At 43.2% G+C, this 20,160-nt stretch overlaps 2 protein-coding genes across 5 annotated transcripts in view; one reads left to right on the forward strand and one right to left on the reverse strand.

Moving 5' to 3' along the window:
* The window catches only part of LOC147022992 (mitochondrial fission factor-like), a 36,479-nt gene extending 23,835 nt beyond the window's left edge, over positions 1 to 12,644 (forward strand). For all 4 annotated transcript variants that reach the window (XM_085887998.1, XM_085887997.1, XM_085887999.1 and 1 more), the window contains 2 exons: positions 1,311 to 1,395; positions 11,816 to 12,644. In XM_085887998.1, coding sequence (XP_085744124.1) covers positions 1,311 to 1,395; positions 11,816 to 11,947 — 217 coding nt within the window. In that variant the 3' untranslated portion in view covers positions 11,948 to 12,644. The remainder of the gene's footprint in view (positions 1 to 1,310; positions 1,396 to 11,815) is intronic.
* Positions 12,421 to 20,160, reverse strand: part of LOC147022993 (thiamine transporter 1-like) — a 28,228-nt gene continuing 20,488 nt past the window's right edge. Inside the window, exons 4-6 of the mRNA XM_085887996.1 lie at positions 17,837 to 18,029; positions 15,293 to 15,434; positions 12,421 to 13,044 (exon numbers count right to left, since the gene is read on the reverse strand). Of these exons, the coding sequence (XP_085744122.1) occupies positions 12,895 to 13,044; positions 15,293 to 15,434; positions 17,837 to 18,029 (485 nt within the window). The 3' untranslated portion in view covers positions 12,421 to 12,894. The remainder of the gene's footprint in view (positions 13,045 to 15,292; positions 15,435 to 17,836; positions 18,030 to 20,160) is intronic.

Below are 20,160 nucleotides of genomic sequence, written 5' to 3' on the forward strand. Positions count from 1 at the left end.
GAACTGTCTGGAACTCCGAGATAGAATTGTGAGGAGGCATTGATCTTGGGAAGGGTATAAAACAATTTCTACAGTGTTGAAAGTTCGCAAGAGCACAGTGAACTCCATCATTAGGAAATGGAAAGAATATGGAACCACCCAGACTCTGCCGAGAGCTGGCCAACTGAGCAACTGGGCAAGAAGGACCTTGGTCATGCAAGGAGGTGACCAATAACCCAATGAGCACTGACAGAACTACAGTTCCTTGGCTGAGATGAGAGAACCTGCTAGAAGGACAACAATCTCTGCAGCACTTCACAAATGTAGGCTTTATGGAAGAATGGCCAGACAGAACCCATTCCTGAGAAAAAGTTACATGACCGCATGCCTAGTTGGTCACGTGACATGTATGATTTTGAGTGGGAATGCAACTTTCACAGAAGGGATTCAATGTTCATATATTTTGGGGGACATATGCCGAATTACATGAACAGTATCTCATTTAACAAGATTGGTAAATACATGTTGTTGTTGTTCGTCTTTCGGCTGCTCCCGTAAGGGGTCGCCACAGCGGATCATCCGTTATGATCCGCATACTGACTTGGCACAGGTTTTACGCCGGATGCCCTTCCTGACGCAACCCTGGTCGCCTCTTACGACACAGGGATAAGGATTGGGTTTCACAATGATTCTGGGCTGCACTACACCCTCTCATCGCGCGGCCCAGTGCAGGGCTCCCGTCCTCAAGCGATCCTCCAACCCAAGCCTCCGAGTAGCCGGATTACAGGCGCACGCCACTACGCCCGGTTAAGATTGGTAAATACATGTTAAGTTACAAAAAGACCACCAGTTGGCCATCTTGGATCTGACCTCAAACAAAATTAGCGTGCATATGTAAGCCATCATTCATTATCTGTGTGCCAAGTTTGAACAAGATCGGCAAATGCATGTCCGAGAAATGGTTGAGGATGTGCTCAACATCAGGTTTTGCAACTAAAATGGCCACCGATCAGCCATCCTTGATCAAATTGCGAAACAAAATGATGTTCATACGTACACTTCATGTATTGTCTTTGTGCCAAGTTTGAACAAAATTGGTTCATTCAAGTCCGAGATATGGCTGCAGATGGACCCACGGACGGAAGAGTCCAAATACATAAGCCCCCGTTTCGGACCAAGTCCGACGGGGGCTTATCAGCAGAATCAAGCTCCAAGTGGCAAATGTTATTTGCCTCTCAGCAATGTTTGCCAAACATCTCACATCAAACTACAGAAGCATACATACTCACGCCTACATTTGATAATGGTTTGTACCACCATGTTTTCTCCAGGTCATTGGACCTGAGTGCAAATGATTCTCAGCTCATGGACGCCATGCATGGAACGGAAGTTGATATCCTCACTCTTCATCGACAGGTGTGTGTTGAGCTCTTTCTCTGACTGTTTTATTTCTTTTTCTTACCGTATTACACACCCCTTAATGTCACCATTGTTATTACACACCTTAATTACACAATGTTATTACACACCAAAAGGTAAACTTTTAAAAGGAAACCTTGTTCTGCTCAATAACGTGCTCTGAGCATCATGGACCGAACAGTCGGACGATATGTGCAAAGCAACTCCACGCCCAGGTGAGTGGTCGCTCTGATGAAGGTAGAAAAAAGTTTTTGTGATCAAGATAAATTTTCCATTGTGTCTGAAATTTAAAAAAAACTAAATTACTCTTACTATAACAAGTTATTTAAAATAATTGTTTGTGTTAACATTGTAAAAAAAAAAAAAATAAAGTTTTACTTTTGTTTATACATTGTAGTTTTTACTGTGGATACAAAACTTAATGGCATTTATCATTCTGTGTGAGCTGAGAGGATGGTTGAGAGGTATGCACACTCACCTCTAAGCTGTCGAGCCAGGGCTCGAATCCCGACCCAGATATAAACGTCATTCTGGTGTTTCGCAGGCATGGTGATTCGATGCATATGCTCTCCCTCAGATGGATGTTAAACGGATGTCCCGTCTACCAGCATTTGTTGGACGTTAAGGATCGCATGATGTCCTTCATGAGAGTAGGCAAGCTATTGCCGGCACCATGAACAAATTCCAAATTGCTGCCCCAACCAGCAGAGGGCATTGCATCAGTGGCACAGCCACACCCTCAGCCAATAATGCTACCGTACAGCCTTGTGCTGCATAAGAACGAACGAATCATCATGTACCATTTTGCGTATGATGCCACCTTGTGCAGAACAGTGCACCACAATTCTGAGAAAGCAGGCTACTGTGTTGTCCCTCTGCAGATTTAGAATTTAGCTTTGAATCTTAGAGAATCCCATGCTCTCACTGTCTGAGTACAAGGATTGACTTTTGAACCCCCAGTTAAATGATCTGGTCAACCTTTGGAAGAGGTCAACCCTGATGCTCCAACACTTTGGGCTTTTCTGTCTCGGGAGGACCACATGTCTAAAACTGGCTTCAAGTTCCGGCTAATGACTTGAAATTCTCCAGAGCTGTCAATGTTGAGCTGCCCAGAACTCGTTAAAGTGCATTCGGCCTTCATCCAAAGTATCATGTGGTATGAGTTACTGAAGGCTGATACAGCCGCTTTCCATATTGCTTTCTTGGAAGCAATAATGCCCAATGCTTTCTGTATTATTGGCATCTCTATGTAGAAGGCCAAGTACCAAAGTCTGCTTCTCCCCCACCATAGGCAGGTTTAGTGGACACCATTTACTCATCTCACTACTAGCCTTGCTCTTCCAGCATTCTCCCTTTATGCAACTATCTATTTTCATTGACCCCCACACCTTTCCTTTTTGCCACTGATGTTCGATCTGTCTCCATCCTCCTATGATCCTGTCAGTATCTGAACTTGCTACAATCTGTCATCTAACTCTTCCATGACCTGAGATTTCTAAATACTTAAAGCTACAATTCCAAGGAGGTTGGTTCACCTTGCAGTTTGTTTTATAGAGCTTTGAACTCAGCAATGATGAGTAATGACTGTTTAAATGATTATTTGCTTGCACTAATGCTGTACAGTAGTTATGACTTTAATCAATTTAAAACTTGTTCATCCAAGTATTTTGTTTTTTTAACAGAACAAATTCTATTTATGCAAGTATTCTTCATTTATGCTTGGTGTTGGCTTAATGGCGAGAGTGGTGGGCTTGGGATCCTTGGGTCCTGAGTTCAAATCCTGCTTGGCTGTTGAATTAATACCAGGTTGGGTTGAGTCAGCCTGTCATCCTTCTGAGGTCGGTAAAAATGAGTACCAGCTTGCTGGTATCCTGTGTGGAAGTGGCGACCCGTCTAGGATTGTGCCCAATAGCCCAGGAGACTGCTGAAGGCCCAGTCACACCTTGACGTTTTAGCCAGGAATGGCAACGTATAAAAATGCACGTAAAACGTTGGCGTACGCTGAAGTTTTGCGGTTTTAAAAAAAAGTTTTGGTCGTATTCATAACGTGTTGGTCGTATGCATAACGTATTATTAACGGGCACAGAACGTTTCGTTGTGTTAAAGATAACTTATACCAATGAATGCTTGGCCTGTTGTCGACGTTCACAACCTATGGCCAACGATAGTTTAACTTAGTCCATAGTGCGCTGCACGTATCGCCGACGAACTCGTGGCGTTCTCTGTTAAAAACCTGCCGCTCGCCGATTTAAATCATAACCGCCTGAAAATTGGAAGTGTCAACATCGCAGTCACACCTTGACGATTTAGCCAGCGTATGCCGACCTATGAAAAATGTGTCTAAAACGCTGGGACACGTCGAATACGGTATGGGTAAGTTGTGTATACGTTAGGAGCACGATGAAAAACAATGAAGTACGCTGGCATATTACGTGGTACGTCTAGTACGTCGTGAAATTTCAAGCATGCTGAAAATTTTACGACGTACTCGATGTATGGCTCACAAGTTCCGCATACGCTGGCATAAGTTCTCAGCACACTCCGCAATCGTTTACACACGTCGGCCACACGTTACTTGTAAGTTACTCATAAGTCAAAACACGTCGAGGTATTGTTTAGCATACCCGAAACTTAATTTTTAACCTACGAGTAACGTGCTTTGAACCTATTAGTAACGTGCTTTGAACCTATGAGTAGCGTGCTTTGAACCTATGTTTAACGTATCTCAAACGCACATTGGCGATGTAGGCGAATTTGATTGACGTCTTCCGGCCGACCACAGAATTTACTGAACGTGTTTCTAACTTACAGCTACCGTATAATGTCGTATTGGCAGCGTTTAGGGGAATTGTTATATATACAAATGGGCCTCACAAGAGGAACCCGTCAGTGTTCTAGACTCCATGTTGAGTAGATGTCAATGTCACTAGCAGTAGCAGTAGAAGTAGTAGTAGTAGTAGCTCGAGAGAATTTAGTGATGTCAATGTTGGTAGTAGTAGTAGTGCGAGAGAATTTAGTGATGTCGATGGTAGTAGTAGTAGTAGTAGTAGTAGTAGTAGTAGTAGTAGTAGTAGTAGTAGTAGTAGTTCGAGAGAATTTAGTGATGTCGATGGTGGTAGTAGTAGAAGTAGTTCGAGAGAATTTAGTGATGTCGATGTTAGTAGTAGTAGTAGTGGTTCGAGAGAATTTAGTGATGTCGATGTTATTAGTAGTAGTAGTAGTAGTAGTAGTAGTTGGAGAGAATTTAGTGATGTCGGTAGTAGTAGTAGTAGTTGGAGAGAATTTAGTGATGTCGATAGTAGTAGTAGTAGTAGTAGTAGTAGTAGTTGGAGAGAATTTAGTGATGTCGATAGTAGTAGTAGTAGTAGTAGTAGTAGTAGTTCGAGAGAATTTAGTGATGTCGATGTTGGTAGTAGAAGTAGTAGTAGTAGTTCGAGAGAATTTAATGATGTCGATGTTATTAGTAGTAGTTCGAGAGAATTTAATGATGTCGATGTTATTAGTAGTAGTTCGAGAGTATTTAGTGATGTCGATGTTAGTAGTAGTAGTAGTAGTAGTAGTAGTAGTATTAGTACTTTCAAGTAACGTGTTGCAAAGTGTGAACAACGTTCGTGTAGCGTGCTTACAAAACGTTACTCATAGGTTAGAAATAAGTTTCGGGTACGCTAAACATTACCTCCACGTGTTTCGACTTATGAGTAACTTACAAGTAATGTGTTTCAACGTGTGTCAACGATCGCATAACGTGCCTACAACTTATGGCCAGCGTAGCCGAACGTGTGAGTCATATGCCAGCATACGTCGTAAAATTTCAAGCATGAAAAAATTTGAGGAAAACCCAAAAGTTCAATGTTTAAAGTCAGCGTCTACCACTTATGGCAGTGTTTTTCAGCGTGGTCTTAACAAATACAAAACGTACCCATAACGTATTCGACGTGTACCAGCGTTTTACACAAATTTTCCAAAAATCGGCATAAGCTGGCTAAAACGTCAAGGTGTGACTGGGCCTTGAGGCAGCACCGACACTGCACAGAGTATGGTCCCAATAGATGGATTCTTGATTTGAATGGACACTTGATAGTTGAGAACCACTTTCAAAAATGTTGATATCTTGCTGTTTAGATATCCAAAGCAATGTTACTTCCATATTTCTCTGGGGGAACAAGAGTGCTTAAGATTTTGTGAACATTTCCAGAGCTGAGAATTTAACCTGGACAGGTTGCTATTTCACATTGAGGGTGGTTTTGCAGGACTAGGCAATTAGGGCAAATAGTGTAGAATTTGGCCATGGTACTGGTACATAGTCTTGCATTTTGAAAATATTTTGTGGGATGACCTTGTGTCCACAAAAACCTATAATGTACCAGGGTGAGTTGAAACTCTGATCAGAAATCAGATTTGGACAACACAACTTAGAGGGGAGTGAAATGATGACACTACCTCCCATATATCATGTTACATTAGCTAACATGTACAAATGGCCTTCAGCGAAGATAAATCTGACAAATGTATTGTTGCGGGCTAGGAGTTGGGTGAGAAGACCACCGGGAGGGGGGAGTGCGGGGGTGGGAGGGGAGGAGCTATCTCGGGTTCTCACCAGACTCCCTGGAATTGCAGGCTGTCGCACACGGATAATTCCGTGACACGGCGGGTCGCTAACCGACCATGAACGCCAATAACTCAACCGCGTGACCTAGGGTCCTCCCGTCTATGGGTTTAACCGGGTTACCTAATTAATCACGTTATTTAATTACCGGGGAACACGCCCTCGGTACGCCTTGTCCGAACTGGATCACTTTACCGGACCAGATGCAGCTGAGCAACACTGCCAAGGACGTACAGGCTCAGAGGAACGGATCGTTGGGAATAAAGCCCCAGCTAAGCTAGGATTCGGACCACGCTGGATCAATGAAAGAAAAGACGGAAACGAGCTGGGAACATTTCTTATAATAATTTATTTAGAAGCAGGCGAGGAAAGTTATGTGGCACAGTGAATAGTAGTTTTATTGTCATGTGTTGCAGGGACAGAAAGAAGCGTGAGGTGTGCCAATAATACAAGCAACATACAAAAGCAGACACAGAGCAGACTTTCCCCGGAATAATAATCATCTTCTGCAATCTTAACTTACGAGGACAGGTGCCAGGACACACACACACACACACACACACACACACACACACACACACACACACACACACACACACACACACACACACACACACACACACACACACACCCCAATGAAGAGAAAAAAGGAGGAGAGGAGATAAGGCTAACGGTCTCTGAATACCTTGCACGATTGCCCGATCGCGCCACCAATACGTTTTGGAGGGATACTCCGCTGGGCGATACCTCCCTGACAGCTGGCACGCCGTTTCTTGCTTCGTGGCACTTCGTGCAGCTGGCGTCGGTCCAGAGACAGATTCGGGAGCGAGTGGGCGGAGTGTTAGACAGGACCAGGTGGGTGGGTGGAGTCAGCGACGTGGGGGCGGAGTCACAGGTGATGATGTGCGGGCGAAGAAGGCGGAGTCAAGAGCGAGTGAGTGGAGAAGGCGGGGTAGAGAGAAAGACAGACAGACAGACAGACAGACAGACAGACACGGGATGGCTTCATGATCCGCCTTTTATAAACCCCGCGGTGCAGGGTGGGGGGGGGAGGGGCCACCCCGAAGCGATGCGTCACCCAAATCGGGCGCTCTGATTAGCCCCGGCCCCTGCGCGGCCCGGCCGTGATGGCCAGAAGAGGCTCCACTCCACTTCTGGCAAGATGACCCCAAGCTATGGAATCCTCTCGCTCCGACCCCATGACATGATATGAATCGCCCCACACCGAACTCCACGACACGAATTGCCTTGCACGAACTCCCGGGCCCAGCCGAGGGTGGCGTCGGCCCTGCATGCCTGCCCGGGCACCCCAGATTAGCGCTGGTCAATGTGCCTGCTCCATGATACACCACGCGGCCCAAGCTGTACAGCATGTCCCTGCCTGATCGCGGCTTCACCGGCCGGAGAGGCGAGAAGACGTCCTCGTCCACGGGAAACACCCGCGACCTCCAGCGAGGATCGAAGGTGAGACGTTATGGCAAACCCATGCACAGATGGTAAGATGTGTGCCATTCGTGCCCTGCTCTGTACGATAATTAAGTGTCGCGAGCGACGCACGGGTCTGCCTTCGAGTACGTTCCGTACAGTGCGCGCGGATCCGCCTTCGAGTACGTTCCGTACAGTGCGCGCGGATCCGCCATGGTGCACGTGGCCAGCGCTCTCGTTCGCCCGATTCTGCCATCGTGTGCGTGGGTCCAACCCCGATCTGTGTCACCAATTGAGGGGAATGATCGGACATAATAATTAGATGGAGAAATGGAGGGAAAAGAAGATGCCGATATAACTAAATCCAGAAATGGGTTGGAATGAACGTGCCGCCCATATCTTGCACACTTGTGTCCGTACAACGTGGCATTGTTGTTTTTCTATTATCCGCCTCCGACAATGTAGTTATTGGCACCAAGCTGCCAGCCACGCTCTCACCGATATTGGGTCATTTGCTTCCATGTTGTGAAAAACAACATCCGTGCAGCCTCTTTAAGAGATATTCATTTGTATGCCTTTTCAATGCAACCAGCAATCTCATCCCCGATCATCTGAAGCTCGAGCCAATCATCTCAAGCTGCTGAGCATACTCTTTGACAAGCCGCAAAAGTTAGGTTGAGGGATCGCTTCAGGACGGGAGCTCTGTGCTGTGCCATGCTATGCCGATCGGGTGTCCGAGTGCAGTGCCTGCTGGCCTACGTGAGGACCCAAATTCGGATTTACCTCATAGTGGAGCAGATAACAAGATCAATCGTTCAAATGATGATACAAGCATGAAATTTGGCAGGAATATTTATTTTATGTCACTTTATGAGAAAAAAGTGATGGCCACTTGAAATTCCAACATGGCCGCCATTTTCCAAGATGGCCACCAGACGACCACCCAAAATAAGAACAGATAACAATAACAATCGTTCAAAGAATGATACAAGCATGAAATTTGGCAGAAATATTTATTTTAGGTCACTTTATGAGATAAAACTGCTAGCCACTTAAAATTCAATATGGTGGCCACTTAAAATTCAATATGGTGGCCATTTTCCAAGATGGCCGCCATGTTTTTCTGCCCTGCAATGTTCATTGTTCTGATTCGGTCTGACAAGAACAACTGCATAGTGGGGTACAACTTAGTCCGTAACGATAGCATTTGCACCTTCCACTACATTGTGACTTGCATCCACATTTCGTTAACTCCTGGCAGCTTTTAGTTTTGGGAGCAAGGGCAGTTCAGAAGACCTCCCACGAGTCATCTTCTTTGAACAAACCCCACTCGGACGGACACTGAGCTTCTGGCTGGCGGACTATTGCCTGGCTCCAAATGTGTCCTGCTTGATTTCTATGCAGCTCGCTTGGCATGTTCCGTGAGTGCTCCTTGTGTTGGTGGAATTAAATCATATGACCTCTGCTTTTGTACAAAGAGAGCAAGCCGCGCCTCATTCACTGACGCAACTGAACTTGATCTGTCATACATCAGGACCACAAATTTCTCCAGGATTTATAGATCAGATTCCTCAATCTTTGATGGGCACTGACTGAGTTTCGTGAAGATTACTGACATTCCATGTCTGCCATGCTGTCTTTTTCCCTTTGCCATTGAAAGCTGATACATCACAACCAGTAAAGGCATGGAAGAAGAGCACCCCACTCGTTTTCTCTGGTCCTATGGCAGACATAATTTTGTGGATAGGGATCCATCTCCTGTGCTCCCCTTTGCCAAATGCAACCCACATTTTTTCAAGACCTGTTGCGGCAAGAGAAGGCATAAGGGATATGGCAATAACTACAATGTCCATGTCATTAGCTTCAATCATCAGAGACTTGTATCCCTTGGTGGCTGCATGCCAAACATGTAAGAATATTTGCGTGTCTGCTTCTTCATGGGTACATGGGGCCACTTCCTCTACGTTAACCCTGGTGTCACTGGTGGTGGTGATGGCATTTTCTCCTTTAGTCATGATAACTAGATTGCCCGTTGTCATTTCAGACACTTAGTCGGCAAGGAAATGGAATGGCTCTGTTTTGTTGGTGCTATCTCGAAGGATGCTCTTCCAATTCGAGGGAGTTTTACTTGTCGCTGTTACTCTCCTTCTGACGGCCTTTCCTCGTTGAGATCTTGCCTCTGACTTCAGGCTGGACTGATGATACACATCAAAGAGGATGTTGGTTCTCTTGTATTTCGTGCTGTAGTACTCGACTTTCGGAAGAATATCCTTTCTGGCATACTCTTCAAATGTCTTTGGTGTTCGTGGTGCTACGATATTTACCAGTGCAGCTCCATCTACAATGAGTACGTCAGATTCTGGCTTTGTCTCTGGAAGCGTCACTTTGGCTTGTAGTACATCCACTAAATCCGATTTCGGACATGTGTGTAGTTTCCCCTTGTTACTGAGTGAGGCAAGAAAAGACTGGTTTTCGTGTTTGAAGAACTCTTGCAGGTCACACTGGAGATGAAGAGGTGCAGGAGATGAAGAGGTGGGAAAACAAATGGCAGTCTTCCTTCAATAACTTTGTCTTGGATTTGCTTGCAGACTTTGGCTCATTTTTGAAGAAGGTTATCCTGTTCTTTTTGATAGGCTGGTAGAAGGGGCAGTCATTCTCACATTGTAGATTAGCCATGAAGGAATTGAACTTTTCTTTCCCTCTCTCGTGATGCGTCGCAATTAGCTGAGCAGCGGAAGGATCCGCGATGTCCTTGGTGTCGAGCGTAAGAAGATCTCCTGACTCCTCTTCAAAGGGATTACCCATTTCCTCCATTACCAATGTGAGCTGTTTGACTTTATCAAATAATTCCCTCTGAACTGTTGCTGTTTGTTCATGGTGACATTAACTTTTCCTCTGTGTCCTTCTGACAGGGGTAACATTTCCTCCAGTTTGTTTGTGGTTTTGATTTTGTTTGAGTATCCATAATTTGTGACTAGCATTGGCGAGGTCAAGGGCTTATCCTTTTACCACCTTGCCTTCGTGCACTTTGATGTATGGGATACAGCGAGGTTCATGCGTTTGCCCGACACCTAGCCCGATCGTTCATCCAATGCCATTTAAACCCTGTGTGATCTGTACACCATCCGGATAACTACATGTAAAACCCCCGTTATCCTTGGCTCGGCTCTCCCACGCTGGCACATCCTGTCGGTTCAGGTGCGGCTATCTAACATCTGAGGGGTCCATTAGATAGCATTTGGGATACTAAACCCACGGTTTAGCCAACATTGAACCCCATGCTGAGTTGCACAGGAGTGTATGCCACCAGTGTGCCCTGGTAATGCATGACATACACTCTCTTTTTTTGTGTTTAGTCGATATTGGCTGGTTTCCACCACCATTGATGGTTACAATGTGTCAGGGTCCTATAGATCCTTGTGGCTGCATTTCGGTCGCAAGTGGTTTTATTTCTGAGTTTTCCATGAGCTTCATCTGCCCAGAGTTGTCTGGTTTTCAGGTGCCCGAGATTCGCCTTTCGCACCACCACTATTTGTGGAAACCCCCACCACGAGAAGGCTAGAGTTGGAGTTTGACTGCCAGAGGCTTTGTTTCCCTTGCCATTTGGGGCATTTCGTAGGCAAAGAGAGCTCATCCTCTTTGCCACCCTGGCATTAGCAGTCCTTTGGAGGGGCAATAACTATTTTGAGCAATTAAAATACAAGCTCTGTTCAAGATCTCCAATAATTCTAACCGTCCCCGTCTATAACGCGATGAGAACCAATTTACTTGTATTCGAAGCCTGCACAATAGTTGTCATTTGACTTCTTTATTGTTATGCAAGTCCTAAAATTGATTTATTGGTTCATGAAATTGATCAATACACTCAAGAATCAGCTCCAGCAAGGACAAAAACCTATCAATCGACATCAAGGTGAAATAAATCCAACATCTCTGGCGATTTTTATGGTTTAAAGTTGGTTTTTTTTCATACCCTGGTGGCCATCTTGGAAAAAATGGCCGCCATGTTGAAAATCCATGTGGCTAGCACTTTTTTCTTGCAGAGTGACCCTGAAGGAACGTTCGTACCAAATTTCATGCTTGTACCACCATTTGAACGATTCTGCCAAAAAAAATCACACTCATTTGCTCCACTATCAGGAATAAGCAGAAAAGAGTAGAAATGAAGTTGGTGGTGTAAGCAAACCCAGCTATGAGATCCCCACAACGCACGTCCCATTTGACCCAATAGACAAGAAGGAAGGGACTACCTACAATACAAGTATATTAATGGAATAACTGTCCAGGGATCACTTTATGTTGGTTATCATTGCCTTGGAGGCATGCGGTTCCTCCAACCACAACACTATGTACTGCATCTTGTAACGTTCACATTTTTCATTGCAGGTTCTACGGCTCCACCAACGGTTGAGAGCTACAGAGCACGCACAAGAAAAGAGTGCGAGGCGTGATGTCCTGCTATGCTCAGCCATGGCCATCCTCCTCCTGATAAATGGCTGGTTCTGGCTGCGTCGGTGATCACCTTTTGCTCAATTCCACCTCATATTGTACCACTGATTCTGCTAAAGTACTGGTGGAAGGTGCAAAGCAATTTTAACTTTGCCTGAAGCTGGGCTTCTACAAGTTTCAGTAAAGTTCCACCAGACCGCCAATTTTGAGCCTGGATTAATTGGCAGAGCTGGGACATTGTTTAAATTGAGGAAAGTGTATATAAAACTTTGTCCGAGTATTGTCTGAAGCCTCCTATCTAGTCAGTTTGCCATTAAATCACAGTATTGTACAGAGCTGTTATGGGTATCATGTGAGTATTCAATTTATCATCAATTGGAAATTTTAATGAAGTTGCTCTTGTGATTGTTAATCTGTATTGTAATCACAGTTATAATCCACCGTTTCCCCATCTGTATGATTGTGGTATTAAACCATGTGTTTGTTAAAATACAGTTGATGAAATGCCACATTTAATTATATGCTGTCCATGAAAACGAATCAATGGTTGTGAGGAAATGTTTATTTCTTTTTGTTGTTGTGCACAGTATCTCAATTTATTTTGTTGTGCATGTAGTCATTTTTGTTATTGCAATCCTCAATAGGCTGTTGGAAATTGGCTAATTATAATTCATTCATCAGAGTGGGATTCTACTCGGCTGCTTACCCACTCCTGTCATTCCTACTACACAAATGTGTCCATTAATAAAAACCTTTTATACCTTTATCTTTGTAAATAGTGAATTGGAGGGATGAAAAAAAAAATGCAACAAAAAAGGTGAACAGTGAAATTCAAGTCTTCCAGGCAAGTGTACAAGTCGTAGATCAACAGATATGTAATGGTAAAGTCACGATATAATGCACAGCTGATTTGCATAAATCAGAGAGGTAAAACATTTTACAACTACTGAAAATCTTGATGCATTTATTAGTGAACCGGGTGTGGTCTGTCTATGGGATGTGTAGGATTTTAGTCTTCATAATGGAGCATGGTCCACAGGAGGTGCGATTGCATTTTCCACTTCGCACTCGAAGGCGTGTTGACGACAGTGACTCTGAAGCGTGCGCACACCTTTCAGAATGTACACCAGTGAAATGAAGCCAAAATAACCACCATAGATCAAGAACTGGATATGGGAAAATAAAACATTGAAGCAAACATTTAAAAAGAAAACGGACATTTGGATGTGGCAAGCACACAATCATATACAAACTGTTTTGGATTTAACCAAGTGGCCAATTGTCAGCACATAATATACAAGACGAAATAACCTGTTAAAGTTTGGTGAAAAAAAAATTACAAATCTTTACTCTTGTAGACTTTGCCATCTTGAGTTTTGTAAATCTTTAAAATTACAACTCTTGAAAGGAAATGTTAAATTTTGTCATTTAAAATGTACATCAGAACAAGGTGATACTCTTGGTCCCCTGCCTTTTGGGTGGTATGAGGAATATATCTGCAATATGAAAGTTAAATCTTGAACATTTTTAGAAATATGTATACAAGCCAAATTACTGAGATGGTTGTCATGGCAACGAAATTCAGCCAATCACAGCCATGATCAAATTCCAGAAAATGGTCGTGAGGAATAGATATCTGCAATATGAAACTAAATGTTCATAGGTTTTTGAAATATCACGTACACAACATCACATGAAAAGATGATTGGTCGGTCGGACAGAGATCACTTTAATGTCCCCAATCTCCGACTTTGTCGAAGGGGCAGGGGACAATTAATGCCTTTTCCATAGGAGAAACACCTGCTCCCTATGGGAGGTCATGTGTACGTGCACACCATGCAGATGGTGGTGTTAGTATTATTTATTTTATGACTCAAGGGCACTCCCGCCCGACATCTTTCCTCTTACTCTTCTCTTCTCAGGCTTTCAAGAGAGAGTACTCTTCTCAGGCCACCTTTGGTGGGCAATGTGCTGCAGAACATTCTTGGAAATGCACTTTATGCGGCGTTTCATCAATTTTTGAAAAATGTGATTGATCACAACATACAAGATAAAGGTCATTTGAAATCCTGGATACCATAAAAAAGGTGGAGCTATTTCCACCACATCAGTTTTGGATTTTCTGTGACATCCACGTTTCCTCCGTTATGGTGGGAGTCTTAAATGGCCACAATTATTCCCACATTCTCGTGGGGTTGGCCGGGGGAAGCTTAGCTCGAGTCTTTCACGAACCAGCTGGCCAGGCCCAACGTTTAACTGAGGTTAGGCAGGAATTTGGTCATGGTGCCAAAGATAGCTCGCTACTCTTCATAAAGGACCGTGGGATCTAACGTCCACCAACTACTGTCAGCAGATAAGACACCTAGTTTAACAGCCATTTCAGGGATGGCGTGCATTGATGAATCACACTGCGTGTGAAACACCGGGATGACAGTTTATAGCTGGGTTGAGATTCAATCCCAGGCTACAGACGACAGAGCTTGGAGGTGAGTGTGCGTACCCTCGAGGCCATCCTGACAGCACGTGTTAATATTATTATTGTTAGTTGCTGAAGTGCCCATCTTCGATGGGTTCCTGTAAATACCATAAATATTATATTTCAGCTCATATAACCATATTCTGTGACGGTTGCTTTATCAAACTGGTTTCAAATTGTGTGCACATCTATCTTTACAATTTAATTCTAGCTTGAGTCCCCCCCCCCCATCTCCAAAAAAAAGTCATGTACTCATTTTAATTTATGAAAAATGCAACCCCTGGAGTTTTTGCTACATACCTACACATATACACAATAGCTCCATTTTAGTATGACGATTGTGCCATTATCAGATGGATTGACCAAATTTGTGGTTATAATAATTTTGAAGAAAAATCAAACTTGGATGACAGAGGCTCGTCACGATTGGAGAACGATGTATCAACCGAAGGTATGCTAGTGATACCACTTTGATGGCAGAAAATAAAGAGGAATTGATAAAACTGCTGCAATTCAATGAAAAATTTAAAACTGAGAAGATCGGCATGTTCGGATTGGGAGATTATCATGTGGAAATAGCGGAAAGTTTCATCTTCCTGGATTCTAAGAGTGACGTGAATGGAGAATGTGGAGGAAAAATTAATAGACGGTTAGCATTGTGGAGAACAGCAACATCAGGATTGACAAAGATCTGACAAACCAAACCAAGAAGAGTTCAGCGAATCACAGCCACAATCAAATTTGAGATAATGTCGTGAGGAATAGATATCTGCATTACGAAAGCTCAATGTGAATGTTCTGGTGTTTTCAGTTGCAATGTATGGCTACAAGTCATGGACAGTATCGCAGTCAGACAGAGAGCAAATTGAGTATTTTAGTATGACATGCTGCCACTACCAAACAACAGCAATCTCAAAGGAACAAAAAGTTCAAAAGACCTGTGTGATGACATCCAAGCCCAGTCCCCGAGAATCTACAACGATGGCCGTGAGGACAGTTTGCAGTGACAGTGCCAAGAAAGTGTTTACACCAAACACAAGAGCATAGCGCTCAAGTGTGAGTGTTGTAGCAATCATGAAGCTGAAATAAAAAAAAGGTTGGGGGCGGGGATATAGATATCAGGACACAAGGTACATTTCATAGTCAATTATTCCATTTTGACGAGGCTGTAAACATTCTCTCATTCCAGTTACATTCATCCCTTTCAATCACAGGCTCATACATATGATTCATCAGTGGTCAAGTTACCAGCGATTGTTACCAAGTTCAATGGCAAGGAACATCAGCGAAGGTGCAGGAAAATACACAAAAGACATCCTGGATAATCTCAAGTGGTACCGCAGAAATATGAAGGATAAAAATTCCATGTTTACTTTTGTAAATGTCCATAACACTTCATGGCTAAATATGTAATGGGGAGTTTTTAGCTGCTTAAAAATTTTTTTTAAATGCCTATAGAGCTGCTGGGGTGGGGGTGGGTAAGGGGGGGGGTTTCTAATCCTGGATGGGTTGCCATGCTGACACAGGGCACTCACATGCTTCATTTTTCTCAGGGTACTGAAATGGCTTCAAGGTGGTACTTATTTTACCAACCTTGGAAGGACGACAGGCTGTCAACCTACCTAGTGTTAATGGCATGACAGGAACTTGACATCAAGATCTTAAGCCAGCCACCTTAACCGTTAAGCCAATACCAGACTTCAACTTGGATACAGTCCCCAATTCTGCCAAGGCTGAGTGAAGTGAAGTCGAAACTGTATACACCTGATATATGAAACAGCCTGCAATCCATACCTACAGAAAACACTTTTTGAAATACTAGCTGCATTTTCCATCCAATAATCATGCAACTGTTAACAAAAAAAACAGTTTTAAAAAAAAAATAATTCTCCATGGGTAGGCACTTCTATGTTGAAAGTTTCATTGATGAAGCGGTCAAGGAGAAAACAAATTTAAAAGCGAACAAGTCTGAAGACGACAATGGTTCACAAGCGGTATTTGACAATGTAGATTGTTTCAGAAGTCAAGGATGAGACAATGTGATAATGTTTGACCAAGTTATAAAAATTATCAACATGATGTGGTACGAGTGACGGGCTATTAGCTGCAAAATGTCGAAAACCCGGTTTCGTTCAACTTTCAAAATTTGACCTTTGATTAACCTTTAAAGGTCACAAAACAATGTTGTGGATATTAAAATAAGGAAACAGGATAGGTGCTATAGCTTATTGGAGTTAGTTCGTCGAAGAAGGTCGAAAACCCGGTTCGATTCCCACAACTTTGAAAATTTGACCTTGTTGAACTTTAAAGGTCAAAGGTCACGGATTATGTTCTTTGGTGCAAAACTTCCTCTGGAACATTCCAGGTATAATATAACATCATATAGGCTATATGGCATTTCACACTCCTCGGATTATCCATACTTTGATGAAATCAGCGCAAAAACAAACTTGAAGGGGGGGCGCCACGGGAAAGGTGTTCGAGATAGAGCAAAATGGTTTCAAGACTTTAGGTGGGGAATGACCTCAAGATTATGCATAAAAAAATATTGTCATCCGAGCTCTCAAAGTTTGGGCGGTCGTATGATTTTTATGTCAAAATTCGCAATTTTAAGTTTTTGACCTTGTGACCTTGACCTTGGGACGAAAATCAAAAATCGAGCTCCGTGGGGCTATGCAGGTGCCATTGGGCGAACCAAATACCGAAACCCCTGCCAGATTCGACAAACCCCCTCGGAGAAGATGTAACTTGAAATCGGATACCCCCTAAAAACACACGTTTTTTTGGGCATGGCTCCACCCATAATGGGCACACCACGCCCATTCTCAGGAAAACACAACTAGATCATGATATAAACCTCCCACCCAAATTTTATCAGGATCGGATAAAAACCCACGGAGCCATGCTCGGGACAGACAGACAGAGACAGACAGACACACACACACCCATAATGAATATAGTGGTCACTTACTGACTCGTGAACCAATAAATGTGAAAATGTGAGGGTGGAAGAAAAGAAAAGAAGAAGAAAAGAAAAGAAGAAAAAAAAAAAAAGGGCCTCAGCCGACATTCCAAGGCATGCTCAAGGATGGTTGTGGGTGCCTATTACTAGTTTTCATACAATAAAACCTGCATTTTGTGGTCACTTTCTGCCAACTAAAAGTGGTCCGTTAGCAATGGAGCAGGCAAGTCATTGTCAGATTCCAAATTCCTTCACTAACCTATCAGGGGCACTACATCAGAAGTACAAGCTGTGTTCCCCAACACTGATGCGAACCCATGTGAGAGAAGAGCTCCAAGTTATATTGGCAATGTCTAAGGTTTTGCCATGCAACACAGCTAGCTGTGAGATGACAATGATGCATGGTATGGACGTGAGATACAAAATGCCTTCTCGCTTCAATAATAACCTCTCATACCAAATTGTGTTTCAAACCACGACTGTTCTTCCAGTGAAGCATTGCGATGCAGGATCAACATACGTGGATATGGTAATGAGGAACATGTATGATCCTTTAAACACGATGTATAAGCTGTAGCACACCCAGATATTTTCAATCAATGCCATGATAATCAGCATTCCAGCGTCCAGTATGGAGAACGCTCCAAGAGCCACTTCACCCCACACAGCCCAGTCTACATGGATGTAACCCACAGCAAATGATGCCATGGCAGCTGCAAAAAAAAACAAAAATAAATAAATATATTTAAAAACACATACATGTTGGTGAGAGTACAAAAACAAAAACTTTTTTTTTAGACAAAGGTTATGTCGACAAATCCGATGGAAACCTGGTCAAACACCTTTACAACAGCAATCATACTCATGGTGTTGCAACCGATGTACCATTTCAGAAATACATGAATAAAGGATTGACACATGCAACATTCACATCTGAATGCATGATGGTTCCTGATACTGGGAACCCAGACCATGAAACCCTAGGATGGCAACCATTGTGTAAGCTTAATGGGTCTAATGGCCTCCTGGTGAAAGTTCCTTGTAAGGGAACTCATTATAAATCAGAGTGAGTTCACAATCTATGGTTTACCTGGATTATATCACAAAAGAAACTGGGGTCCATAGAACACCTTCCCCATTCAGTGGGAAATTGGCGAGCAGCAGATTTGATTGATCTGATGATGTAAAATGACGTAATAATTTGTCCAAGTACTGCTAAACAGCTCGGTTTTTGAAAGTGCCAATAAGGCAATTTGTGTTTTAGTGTTGAAGTATATTATTCAATTGAAATAAAATAAAGATTTTAAAGGTGGGAGAAACAAAAATTTCAGAAGTTTACCACCACTGATGCATCGTCTTTTACACCACCTTATGAAACGTGTTACATTCGTTCTTCATGCCTGTTGTTTGTGTCCTGTATAACGTCCTTAAAAACAGTAAGTTTCCTGTTTGGAATGATTTTCAATTTTTTTTAATTATCCCACCAGATAGGAAGAGTTAAAAAAATTTCAAAAACGCACCAGTGTCCAAAGGAAGCGGTTCAGTTTGGCATTTTTAATATGGAATAAGCAAAGCCGAGAAACGAACGAAACCCATTAGAATTAAACACGGTGGGGTTAGAAAGTTTCTTCTTCTTCATTTTTTACGGACGGATGGAATGACACCCAAATATTGAAGCGGCTTCGCCACTTCAAAATTATCTTCTCTTTGCGTGTGTGCAATCGGGACAAATTCAGAGCCAAAGTACTGCTAAGCTACAAGTTTGTTTTCCGATTCATGGGCATCCTAAATCATGCAAGGTCTTTCCTTGGCCAATATGAACTGTTAACCTACAAGGCTTTTATTCACACAATGGAGTACTGCTCTTCCCTTTTGGCTGGCACCCCTGCCTCTCGCATTGCCCTTCTTGATGCCATGGAAAGAAAGGCCCTCAAAATCATTGGGATCTCCTGTGACGAAACTTAGCAGTTTGGCCTGTTACTCTCACATCGCAGACAGGTTGGTGGCCTCTGTATAGTCTACCACCTCCTTTTTCATCTTGCACCCTCTGCCCTCTATTGGCTCTGCCTCTCCGAGGTTTCTGCATGGCACACACAATCTGCCAGTAACCCTCTTCTTGTTAAACTCCCAAAATTCCAACACCTGCACTCATTTTTCCTCTTCTGTGGAACCAACTTCCCCAATCTGTTAATTCCCTATTCTTCCCTCCAGGGCTTCAAGACAGCTGCTCACCACTACCTCAGGTCACCACCCCCCCCCCAATCCACTCACAATTTATTCTACCCCAAATAACCACATTCAAGTAGAACAGATCCAAAGCAATCCTTTTTTCCAGGTTATTGTGATTTTCCTCCCTCTCCCTCACCTATTTCCGTTTGTTCATTCCTTTTCCATTTCATCCTCACCTTCTCATTTCTCTTCTTGCTGTGTTTCATTCAGCTTGTGCACAGCTTGCTCACCCCCCCCCCACCCCCTTGATCTCACACTTACCTCTACTATGCTGTTGGTGTTTCCTTCCATTCTATTTGAGCTCCTCCACGAGCCTCGATAATCTATACAAATGAAATTGAATCAAAATAAAATAAATAAATAATACTAATACAGCAGTGCACAAAAACAATTGCAATGCTCATTTTAAATTACTAGTACGTGCGTGGCCGTACGTGTATTTAAAAATAAAAAAATAAAAACTTGCAAACCGCTTGCCAGAAACAACAACTACACAGGCCGTTCCTCCGCTCTGGCATGCCCGTACATGCAAACCAAAAAAAACAAAAACTTTCAAACAAACAACCACACAGGCCGTTCCTTCGCTCTCATAAACGACGACTGGATTGGGCCATT

This window comes from Eptatretus burgeri, chromosome 7 (assembly GCF_056783735.1).
Source record: "Eptatretus burgeri isolate ZD-2024b chromosome 7, Ebu_testis_v1, whole genome shotgun sequence".
In the NCBI taxonomy this organism is placed as follows: Eukaryota; Metazoa; Chordata; class Myxini; order Myxiniformes; family Myxinidae; genus Eptatretus; species Eptatretus burgeri.